Source organism: Marmota monax, unplaced genomic scaffold, assembly GCF_021218885.2.
Source record: "Marmota monax isolate L192 unplaced genomic scaffold, Marmota_monax_Labrador192_F-V1.1 WCK01_AAM20220418_F8-fsc00038, whole genome shotgun sequence".
Classification (NCBI taxonomy): Eukaryota; Metazoa; Chordata; class Mammalia; order Rodentia; family Sciuridae; genus Marmota; species Marmota monax.
In genome coordinates, this window is record NW_026692498.1 from 14,278,992 (window position 1) to 14,291,132 (window position 12,141).

At 41.5% G+C, this 12,141-nt stretch overlaps 1 protein-coding gene across 20 annotated transcripts in view; it reads right to left on the reverse strand.

Moving 5' to 3' along the window:
* The window catches only part of Ctnnd1 (catenin delta 1), a 64,013-nt gene that overhangs the window by 23,420 nt on the left and 28,452 nt on the right, over window positions 1-12,141 (reverse strand). For 14 of the 20 annotated variants that reach the window (XR_009226887.1, XM_058579607.1, XM_058579604.1 and 11 more), the window contains 10 exons: window positions 11,255-11,544; window positions 9,220-9,291; window positions 8,083-8,235; window positions 7,130-7,665; window positions 3,895-4,358; window positions 2,656-2,839; window positions 1,734-1,851; window positions 1,182-1,335; window positions 752-769; window positions 233-301 (listed from right to left, as the gene is read on the reverse strand). Coding sequence is in view for 19 of the 20 variants with exons in the window: in XM_058579607.1 (XP_058435590.1) it covers window positions 233-301; window positions 752-769; window positions 1,182-1,335; window positions 1,734-1,851; window positions 2,656-2,839; window positions 3,895-4,358; window positions 7,130-7,665; window positions 8,083-8,235; window positions 9,220-9,291; window positions 11,255-11,449 (1,963 nt within the window). In the remaining variant the exon portion in view is untranslated. Of the gene's footprint in view, window positions 1-232; window positions 302-751; window positions 770-1,181; window positions 1,336-1,733; window positions 1,852-2,655; window positions 2,840-3,894; window positions 4,359-7,129; window positions 7,666-8,082; window positions 8,236-9,219; window positions 9,292-10,598; window positions 10,623-11,254; window positions 11,545-12,141 lie in introns of those variants that run through there. The other 6 variants (XM_046445710.2, XM_046445711.2, XM_058579609.1 and 3 more) reach the window with 3 other exon arrangements.

Sequence of the window (12,141 nt, forward strand, 5' to 3'; positions counted from 1 at the left end):
TCCTATCCTTGAATAACCTGAAGCACTGTCTTAACAAAACAGGCCTTTGTGAATTACTTCTACAATACTATAGATTTTACCAATATTTTCACTGTCACTTCAAATCCCCAAGTCAGAGAAGAGAGAACCGTACATATGTTGCATAAAGTCTACTATTAGGTTACCAAATACCCTATCTGTGGGCTATGTTGATAAGATCTTTGGCGACTGAGAAGAAAAAAAAATAACTTACCTCGAGCAGGACTTGTTCTTTTAGGGAAGTCCACTGTATCATTTACTGGATCCTCTGTGGGTTTTTTCCCTGTAGAAATAGGAAAAGGGTATGGGGCAGGGAGAGAATAGGGGTAAAGAATTTTAAAAAGGAAAATTTCACCTGGCACATTTTTCATTCTTCAGTCAGAATCTTTGGATCAGAGATGCATCAAAAGGAGCAAAAGAAGGGAAGCCCGCCCAACTTGTCCCAGCAGGGGGCTATGCAGAAACAAGGACAGAAAACAGGTAGCAGATAGATAAAACAAGGATAACCACTCTTGTCACTATTGACCTGAGTTTTGATAAAAAGGACTGCTGCCCAGAAACAGCATGCCACGATCCACGAGCTCAGAAGAGCTGAACTTGTTTCAATGGCTTTCCTCAACTCAATTTTCCTACATGCATCCACAGGGAAGGGTTAGGCAAGGAAATACTAGGGAAGCTAAAACCAAAACATGCAAATTAGAAGTTGTCAAGCTCCTTAAAAGATTCAACTCACCTCTGGAGAACCATTCATCTTCCAATGCGTCACCCAAGGTGTAAAGCAGAGGAGAGATAAAGGAAGAAAATGCAGGAGAAAGATGTCAACAAAAGCATGGTCAAATAAGCAAGAAAGCACAGAGAAGCAAAGAAAAACACAGGAAACAGAAAGGAGGAATGGGAAAGAAGGCCCCAGATTAGTTGAGTTCTCAGTGCCTCAGTCATTCACAGCAATACCACCACCACCACCACCACCACCACCACCATCACTACCTCCACCACCACCACAATAAAAGCACACAGCTCAGGGAAAGCAGCAGCAGAGCAACAAGACAGTCTTGACCAGACAGATTCCCAGACTCTTTGCAAATATTCTGTATCTAAAGCTAAGTGTTCCTTCCTCTCCCTGTCCCACATTAAAGAGCAAAGAATGAGGAACTAAGACTCACCTTTGCCCTTCTTGGCCCCAAAGCAACTGGCAGCATGTGGCCCAGTATTGTTGGCAACACTGGGAGGTGCCTCTTGATAACGCTCTGCCTGTGGGATCTCCCGGTGAACTTGATAGGATAAGTTCCGAAGGAGGCACACGCAGTTTTCCACAAGCTTAGGGACACAAGATTTAATGAGAGAAGTAAATACCTATGGTGATTTTGCAGCAACTTCCCATGATTTAGGTATTAAAATATCAACCCTCAAAATATAATACAATCCATCATTTCTCAGTATTCCAGTCTTCTCAAACTCCTTGAATTTAGTGGCTTTAGCCAACCCCAAAACTGGATCACTGACTTTCCTACTTGGAAAATGAATAATCTTAGAAGACCACTAGGCAGCTTTCATATACATGTGAGGAAATTAAAAAAAAAAAAAAAAAATCCTAAGTTGAACACTCCTTCTTTAGGAAGAAGGTGCTGGGATAGGTATTTTATGTAATGGAAAGCATGAGTGGGTAGGTTTACACTACAAGTACTTTGTAGATGCAATGAATGGAATTAATTTACCTTGCTATCTGAATCCTTCTGCCCAATCTCAGCCTGAACGATGAAAATAAGGGCATCAACTAAGCCATCACATTCCCGAAGCTTCCTACGAGCTTCACTTCTCTCTGAGCTTACATTCCTGAAGGGAAACCAGAAAATACTTTAAATGACTCAAATTCAGAAATCCCCCCATTGACTATCCCACAACAAAGCTTCCTTAAAACCCTTTTTACTCACTATAGGAAGTAGTGAATATCTATTATAAGCAAGGCATAGCAGTTAAGAGAAAGTTCATTGACAGTCTCTGCTTTCTGAACCTTTATCACCATGTGGGGTATGGGTTAATAATTCAAGATAGAATAGATACTTCTTGAATGGAAGTACAAATATACCACAGAGCAGAGTGTCTGATTTGAAATATAGAAAACTAAGGGCAGAGATACAGACACACAAAGCCCAGAACTAGATGATTACCTACACATTGTAGGTTCTGCATACGTGTTTACCAAGTTAGATGAACAGAGTCAAAGAGGCATAAAAGAGATGTTTAAGGGAAAACAAACAAACCAACAGCAGGTATATGTGGAATATAAGTGAGTAGCAATAAAGGTAAAACAGTTGGAGTTGCAGTATACAATAAAAAGATAGTAGAGGCTGAATAGCAGGTGAAAGAATTTTAACTTTTGCCAAGCAGGTGGTGCACATCTGTAATTCCAGTTACCCAGGACACTGAGGCACAAGGATCACAAACTCGAGACCAGCCTCAGCAACTTAGTGAGACTCTGTCTCAAAATAAAATAGGCTGGGAATGTAGCTAAGTGGTAGAGCACCCCAGGGTTCAAACACTAGTACAAAAAAAAAAAAAATCTTAACTTTTCTTTTTAAAGAAATTATATCAATCCTCAAAATTTCAATTTTATATTCTCAAAGCCCCTACTATTACCTAAGGCAGCCAGCTGTGTTGGTGAGCACCGACTCCCACTCAATATGGCGTGGCTTACAATCTTCATTAGGTTCCCTCTCCCAACCAGAATGAGGAATGATCACTTCATCTGTCAAGGCGTGCAGTGCATGGTCCACAATCTCCATTTTGATTGAGTCATGGGATGAGAGATTCCACAGGGTTCCTGACAGAGACAATTCATAAGATAGCTCTCCAACACCCAAGATCATGTTTGAAGAATGTCAAGAGAATCCCCTATTGCTCGACTTCTTGGTCTTCCTTAATGAACAAGTATCTTGCATTGATATTCAAGCTTTTGTGTTTAACCCGTGGTAAGAAATAAATTTTATATTTTTACAAACATACAGATTATGAAGTAAAGTTCCATAAAAATAGTACTGCCTATAACTAATGCTCACCGATCCACCTATACTGATCTCTTCTACCTCGACTCCACTATCATTTGGGGTCACATAATTCTTAGTTGTAGGAAGCTGTCCTGTCTACTGCTGGATGTTTACCACTCCTGGCCTTTACTCACTGGATGCCAATAGCACTCTCTACCCACACTGCAGTTAAAACAAGCAAAAATGTCTCCAACATTGCAAATGTCTTCAGGGAAGAGAGGGGAGAATTTCCTCCAACTAAGAACCAATGGTCTATACATTCTCCTTTATTTTTTTGATATGCGGGGTTGAACCCAGGGGCACTCAACTACTAAGCAATATCCCCAGCCCTTTTTATTATAAGACAAGGTCTCACTAAACTGCTTAGGGACTCACTAAGTTGCTCAGGTTGGTCTTGAACTTGCAATCCTTCTGCCTCAGCCTCCTGAGTCACTGGAAATAGAGGCATGCATCACCACACTAGGCATTTTTTTTTTCTTTTCTTTTGCTTGGAATGGTGATTGTGACCCACAAAATTGTGTTCAATTCACACTATCAGATCACAGCTCAGAATCTGAAAAACCACTGTTCTAAATAAAGCAAGGATCACAGCTCAAATGTCTAGATGGGCCTAGCATGTGAGTCAAGGCAGGCATACACTTAAATTACGCAATTGGGGAAAACTGGAAACTGACATCGAGCTTCCATGTTTGGAAGACAATCTTCTTTGTGACCGTAGTTGATTAGAGATAATCTATAATCAAAAGTTAAAGGACTGGAAACCCCTCTAACTCTCAACTTCTCTGGGGTAAGAGTCACCCAAACTTAGCACTTCCTGGGGCCTAGAACTTACCAGTAATGACTTCAGTAAGATCCATATCACGAGCCTTTCGGAGCAATCGCACAAGGGCAGGAACACCATCACAATTTTTTATGGCAATCTTATTATCTTGGTCACGTCCAAAAGAGATATTCTTGAGAGCTCCACATGCTCCAAGGTGCACTTCCTTTTTGGGGTGGTCTAATAATCCCACCAGCACTGGGATGCCCTTGAGCTTCCGCACATCAGTCTTCACCTTGTCATTGCGGTAGCATAAGTGTTGCAAGTATGCAGCTGCATTAGACTTGACAGCATCCAAGCGGAATCCCAGCATGGCGATAACCTCTGGCAGCTCAGGCTGTCTCCAATTGGGAGGTGGGGGGCCTCCCTTGCGAAGGCTATCCAAGCTTGCTAAACTTCCCCGCTCATGCTGGGCCAAAGGAGCCCAATAGTACTGATCTGCTGGCACCTCCTCGCCAATCATGTCTTCATAACTCCTGCAGATTTTTGGAAAAACCAACAGAAAAGAGAAATACATCAAGTAGTTAAGCCTAGCTTACTGGACACTCCTATAAACCCCCAACATTAAGGCAGGATTATCCCCAGCACTGATACACAGATCATATATCTCCTCTGCATTAATAATATGCTAATCAATTTTAATAATTTCAAAGGTACCTTCAATTAAATTAGAGCTACCCTTTTTTCATCAAGTTTGCTAGCTCAGAAAGTAATATTTGGAGAAGTTAATCACAAAAAAAAAAAGAACCAAATCTAGTTACTGAACATGTATTTGAATGATACCTGAAAATTATTAATTTCCAGATAGAGATTAAAATAAATCCTCAGACAGCATAGCTAACCAAACTAAATGACTCAATGTCACAGAAATCATCAAATAAAGCCTGAGAACAGTTCTAACAAGCCCTTAGCTAAATGGGAAATGAGGCATTTACACATAGGGAACAGTTGGTAGAATAAGACCCTTAAACATACTTCATATTTAAGGTTCTCCTTATCCTATCTTGGAAATTATTAAAGAGGGAGGGGCTGATAGAGAAAAATAGAAAAGAACTTCTTGCTACATCATATGAATACCTGTCTTTGGTACTGATAAGGTGTATGTCTTGAAACACTAATTCTCACAGTTCATAGCAACATCAGACCTACTAGTCAACAAATATGGGTTTGGTTTTGTTTTATCACCAGGGATTGAACCTAGGGAGCCCTTTATCACTGAACTACATCCCCAGTCCTTTTTTTGGGGAGACAGGATCTTTCTAAATTGTTAAGGCTGGCCTCAAGCTTTTGATCTTTCTGCCTCAGCCTCCCAAGTCACTGGGATTACAGGCATGTGCTATCATACCTAGCTCTCAGAAATATATTTGAAATGAATCCCATTCTCCAATTTCTAAATACCTCCAATTTTGTCAAAATCTACTGACCAACACTGTTTTTAGGATACCCAGCCACATGAAACACACAGCAATTGCAGGAAAGAAGTCAGTGGGAAGATAATTCTTCCTGTTTCAGTACTACCAGCAACCACTAGAGGGTGAGTCTGTCACACTATTATTTATTCATAACCACCAGGAAGAGACCCATTATCTCTGCACTCATCTCATTCTGCGGCTCCCACAGGAGAGAGGAGAACCTATTGTGTGGAACTCTCCAAATAAGACCTTTGTTTGCTCCACAAAACCACTCCCACTGCCACCAAACACTCAAGGTTATCTTAAGCTGAAGATCTGCCTCATGGGTGTCAACAACAACCATTCAACAGTGATTCAAAGGCCCAAAGCATTTAGTTAAAAATAAATAAATAAATAAAGGCCATTTCAAAATATCATTGAAACAAAATAAATTGGTTATATTAGCTAAATTTTAAGAGAAGGCTACTAACCTGTACGTGAAGAAAGATTTCCTTTTAGTCTAGGGGTAAAAATACAGCATGTTCACAAATATAGGAAAAAGAACTCAAAGGCTATGCACCAAAATGTTAACTGTAGTTCTTTTTGAATGGATGGTGTGCTTTTCTGGGGTTTTCAGGCTCTGTGTTAAGCACCTTTTAATTTTCTTATTATTTTAAGATAAGCAATTATAAAAAAACAATTACCATAACCAAATTTTAGTCACCTGAAGAAATCTTATATTTCCTTCTTCTACAGGCAAAGGATCAAGATTCTTTCAATTTACAAATAACAAAGCTGTGTCCAGAAAGATCAAATGACTTGCTTGAAGCTACACAACTAGTGGCAGAGGTACAATTAGAACTGAGATTTTTCAAGTTCAGTGGTTTTTTACACTAATCAACTGCCTCACTGTTTAAGTTTGACCTTGTATTACTTATTACTCTCCTAGGCCCAGAACAGGAAGCAGCAAATGATATAATGATCTTATCGTCAAGCAGGTTTCCAAGTCCAGTGCCATCCTGGAACAAACCCAAGAACCAGGCCCCTTCTCTATGTCAACTGCTACAGGGATAGCACAAAATGGCCTAGCCACCCACACCCACCTAGGTCCAATCACTCTTTACTAATGAGGAAGTCAGAAAAAGCAGACAACACCCTGGGCAGACTGCTGCTATCTACCCCTGCTCTAGGTTGCACCAGCTGAAGTCTGGTGCCCCTTCAGGAATAAAAGGTGAGTCACATGGGAGTTGGATTAGCTAAGACACCTGAAAGGTAAATGATTCAGGCTTAGATAATGGGGCCTCTACCCCTGTCCCCAACCCAGTTCACTATTAACCAATGCTCCCTATACATGAGGAAAGTAAGCACCAAGGCATTTGGCTTTAGAAGGTCATGACCCATACACAGAAATTCAGTAACAGCTGCCAAAGCACCCTCACCATCAAGAAAACCTTAAATTTTTCCTTCTTTTCATGTCTCTTTGTCTGGAAAACACAGTCCCTAATTTATTCTGAAGCAAGATTTGCAGCCCACAGGCCAAACCTGTCTTCATACCACCCAAGAACTAAATATTTTTATATTTTTAGAGGCTTGTTTTTTAAAACAAAAAACATCTAACAAAGATAACATAGAACCCACAAAGCCTAAAGTAGGTCCTCTGTAAAGGTCTGCCAATCCCACTCTAAAGCATTCTCGAGGCAACAAGGGAAAGTATCTACTATACATCAATCGGTCTACTTTCATTTCACCCAGAATTCCCATGGAAAAGTCTGATCCCTAAAGGTTCTTAAAAGTAGAAAGAAAAACCAGCTCTTTCCCCCATCTTGGAAAGACCCTTTCCTTTTACTCTTGCCTACCTGAGGCGGCGGCGAGGGTCAGAGGGTGTCCCAGTTCGACGGGCAGTGCCATAATCAGACATCATACCGTAATCCAGGTCATCATAGCCCATACTACGCTGGTCATCTTCTAACCCGTAAGGCTCTGGGTGAAAGCGGTGCAGATCCACACTGCTCCCCCCTACCCGAACCTGGGGCTGTGGCCCATAGACATCCTGTCTACTAGGTGCCCTGTAGCCTTCCATGCTGGGCCTATATCGTTCCTCAATGCGAGTCACCCGGGATAAACTGCCATAGTTGTCACTGCCACCTGGATAGCCATCTTCATAGTGGCGGCTATAACCATCAGGAGGGTAGTGGAAGTTCCTCGGAAGGGTAGCAGTGCCTGCTTGGCCCACATAAGGACCAGGTCCACCATTGCCATTCTTGCGGAAGTCACGACCCAAAGTCTGGATATAGTTGTTCGAAACTGATGAGGCATCCACAGGCAGCCCGTCTGGTCCCACAGGGACTGGCTGTACCGTCCGTGTTGTCACTGTCTTCACTACTTTCTTGACCTTCAATTAAGGAATGGGGGGGAAAAAAAACTACTGAGGGAAATAAGTGATACAAGCTTACTTCCAAACCATTCCAAGAAAAGAAGCAAACCCTAATCTCTAGGCCACTACACTAGAAATGCCTATACCATCTACCTTTCTTCCCATCCTATACATCTGAGCAAGAAAACTGCCCTGGCAATTACTGCTTCTCGGAGAAGCTCCTACAGACCTTGACATGCCCTCTCTCTTCCTAATCCATCAGATTTTCCCATATCACTTTTCCATGTGAAGAGAGATCACTTTCTTTTTGGCATAAGTTCAGATTAGTGATCCTTCCTTCACCCTAATTAAGTGCTTAATCTCTCCCCTAATACAAACTACAGAAAGACTTCTTCTATTTTCTATTAATGAGACCTTATGCAAATCTCAGCTTACTGTGGTCTCTGTGCGCCGAGTGGTCCCATCATCTGAGGTCTCCACAGAGACAACAGACATGGCTCCTTCAGGGTCCTCCTCTGTGTAAGTCTCCACAATCTGCCCTGGCTCTTGCATCCTGGGGATGGTGCTATATAGAAGATGACTGTGATCCTATATGGAAAAGAGGAAAAGAAAGAAAATACTATTAAGCCATGTGTTATTAAGAACCCATCCTAGTAAGAAGCAGAAGGGTGAAGACTATTCATCCATCTTTTATAGACCTCAAGATTTTTAAAGAGAGGTGATTGTTACCTTTCAAACTTGTACAAAAGTAAAGATAATTTTCCCATTCTAGTCATTTAACTAATATGTACCAAGCTAAACAGCTGATAGCCATATTGACACCAAGTGACAAAGGTAGCAGATTTAACTTCCCAATTCTGGTCATCTACGGTTATCTAAATGAATATGAACTATGTTAATGGGCCATATATACATCTGAGTGATCTCTCAAAACGGGCTTATCCAATAAATAAAGAACGTTTTTTATTACAAGGGATTGATCCCAGGGGCGCTTAACCACTGAGCAACACTCCCAGCCCTTCATTAAGAATTTTATTTAGAGACAGGGTCCCACTCAGTTGCTTAGTCCCTAAATTGCTAAGGCTGGCTTTGATCCTCCTGCCTCAGCCTTCAGAGTCACTGGGATTATAGGCATGCACCACCATGCTCACTCCCCACCCCCCCCAAAACAAAGAACTTTTAGGATAAAACAGAAAATCCCTATAAGACCAATCATTTGACTGACTTTATATTACTCTAAGGTAAGCCAGAAGGCTTCTAAGACCAACCAGATTTTAGGTAAGATTTTCTGCAAAGTAGAATTATGCCCTCCCTAAAATAGGAATGTAGTACCTAGGATCACATGACAGGGACAGGGAGGTAGTAATAAAGATCAATAGCCATTAATATTCATTTCAAAACAAAGCTACATATACTTTGTAGCTCCACCTTTTTACTTTCCTAAATGAAAGAAACTAATTGATGGGTATTTACAATGTGCCAGACACTTTATGAATTACCATGATGCTCTTATAAGCTGAAGAAGTAAAATGATATGAATGAAACAACCCAGCCTTGAGCCAAAAGAATTACCTGGGGTCCGTTGAGTTTCAAATCTGAAAACTTCTGTCTCTCAAGGTCAGCATCGCCCACAAACCGGCCGTTCTGAAACATAGCCCATGAAAGGACAATTCATTTTGTGGCCTTCCTTTACTCTATCAAACATAAATGTCTTTTTCCCAAACAGGAAAAGGGCTTTCAAGAAGATGTTTGTGGCTGAAATCCTTGTGTCAGTAGTCATAAAATAACCATATTACTTCTTAGCTTAGAACTTTCCTCAAAGTTGGAATCAGGCCTGCAACTCTGGCAGACTGGGTCTTTGGTACATAAAAACCTAAGCTCCGTGAGGGCAGAGGGGTTTGGGGGTCAGTTTTATTTAAGGTAGCATCCCTAGTGCCTTACGCAGTGCCTGATACATTATAAGCGTTCAAAAACTATTTGCTGAAATAAAGTATGTTTTGGAAAAGTTTCCCTACATGCAACCTTTTTGAAAATCCCTGAGAATATAAGGAAAATTGAAAAGGCTAATTTAGGGGATTTCCAAAAGTCTTCGTTATTGTTCCCTGAATCTTCATGCTCTGCTACCATTGGAAACTCCCATTCCATACAGCTTTTTAAAGAAAGATGTAAGTCTCCCTTTCCAAGTATGAAGAATATAGGTACCCCAATTCCCCTCCAAGAAGACTAAATTCTCAACATCTTTATCATCAATTATTACAACCACAGAACACATTCCAAAATGTCAATCTTAAATTGTTCTGTCTTAAATAGCAGGAAATAATCTAATGACATTATATCATATAGAAATACATATTTCCCTGCTCCTCTTTCAATACAGAACACAGTGAGATCCGGCCACCTTAGGAAACTCTTCTCCCACCCCACTCCCCTTTACATGAAGAGTATAACACTGAGGGAGAGGAAGTTAAACATTACTTTCAGGAAGAAGGAAAGGTGTGGTTTCATTGCTGAGCAGAAGTTAAAAATAAGAGAGCAAGAGAAAGAAACCACATACTAAATCCTGGAATTCCCCACCACCTCCAAGCCTGAGTCGTCTTTTCAATATATACATCTCATCACTAGCCCTCTACTCTGGCTCCTAGAAAAAATTAGAAACATTGCAAATATACAGCCTCCTTCAAATTCCTGATTATCCCCAACTGGAATTCTGTCCTCTAGCTCAATCTGCAAGGTTCCTCAATAGGAGGGACCTTTTCTATCTTAAAAATTAAATAATCAATAAAAAGGACTGTCAAGGCATGAGCACTATTTTGGTTTCCATCCAGAGACCTCCTAAGATGAAGTCTATCAAGCAATGCCCTCCGCCTCCCCCCACACACACACCCTCAGACAGATTACGTCACAGCAAAGTCAGACTAGATAAACCAAAGGAAACAAAAGATACTTCTCACTTCTAACACCAACTCTCCAAAGTCACATCAGAAAGTCAGCCAACGAGAGACCACTGGCTCCTGTGGTTATTTGGGTTAAACAGCAGAATGAAGCTCCCTCTCCAATTCTAACCAACAGAATTAACAATAACCCCTTCCTCCAAGACATGATTTATACAGCCAACAAAAAAGAGGCCACAAAGGCAATACGGAACAGGAATATACAATTTATGGATACAGTCACACCTTCTGAGAACAGACTGTTCCCTGAAAGGACTGAATGAAGCTGGGAGTACAAAATGCCCAACTTCCCCAACCAATAAGTGCCCATGTACTTTCTTGAATTTTTGATGCCAAGAAAAAAATAATCAGAGAAAACAAGTAATTTGACTATAGCCCCAAACTATACTATCTGCCACGGCATCCCAACCCAGAAAACCCACTCCAACAAAACAAGAAGTCAGATGATGCTTCTAGAGATAAGTCCACCCAACTCAGCACAGCAGCAATATTTCTTATTTCTTAATCAGTATTTAACACCTCTGGAAAAGTTCAAAATGAAGCATGGGCATTGGATAGCCCATCACCGAGGGTAGAGTAGCTTCCCAATAAGGATTTTACCCTCTCCATGACCATGCCAAAGTCCTACCTGCTGGTCTGATGGAGAGAGGGGTTACCTGATGCCGGCGTGTGAGGGTGCCGTTGGCCATGAGTGGGTTGGCATCCTGTGGTGAGACCCGGACGCGTTCCAGTTGCGCCGAGACGTGGCGCCGTTCCTCCTCCAGCGCCCGGGTCAGCTTCTCAAACTGGGCCTCTTGTTCCTTCACAGAGGCCAAGATGCTGGCGGTCGACTCCACCTCTGAGTCGTCCATGAAGGTAAGGGGCAGAGCCGTGGCAGGGCAGGGTAAAAAGGAAGGTGGATCACAGAGGGAGGAGGAAGGAGGGAGAAGGCCCCCCTCACTTCACACTATCGGGAAAGGATAAGAGAGAGGAGAGAAAAGATCACAGGTCAGAGAAGACAGATGAATTATTAATCCCAGAGCCAAAGATGCCCTCTCGTGGTTTTACTACAATGCAGAAAGCAAGCCACCACCAAGCCTGGGGGCCCATCACCAGTGTCTACTCAAGCAGAGTCCTTTGCCCACTACCCTCCCCAACAGCCCATCAAAAGTACCTACTGAAAGGAAAGTGGTGACTAGATCTGTCAGTAGGAGAAGGAGAATGTGACTAAATGTGGTAATCATGGCATGAGATTAAAATTAGATTCTTTTTTCCCTGGAAAAATTTGCTAGTATCAATTTAATGAAAGTTTTAACTGCATGGTACAGACAAGCACTCACTGTCCTTCAGGGCCAAGCCACTTCTAAAACAAGGCAGTACAGATTTTACTTAACCTCTCTCAAATCTGTTACTGATGCTGCTATAGTAGGGGCAAAATATACTAAATTAATATGCTAAATTAAAATCCCAACTAAGAAATGTAAATTGGAAAAAAATATCTCCCCCTTATCAAAGGTGGAAAGACAAAATTAAGTCCTCCATGTTTGATACATTTATGGACGGG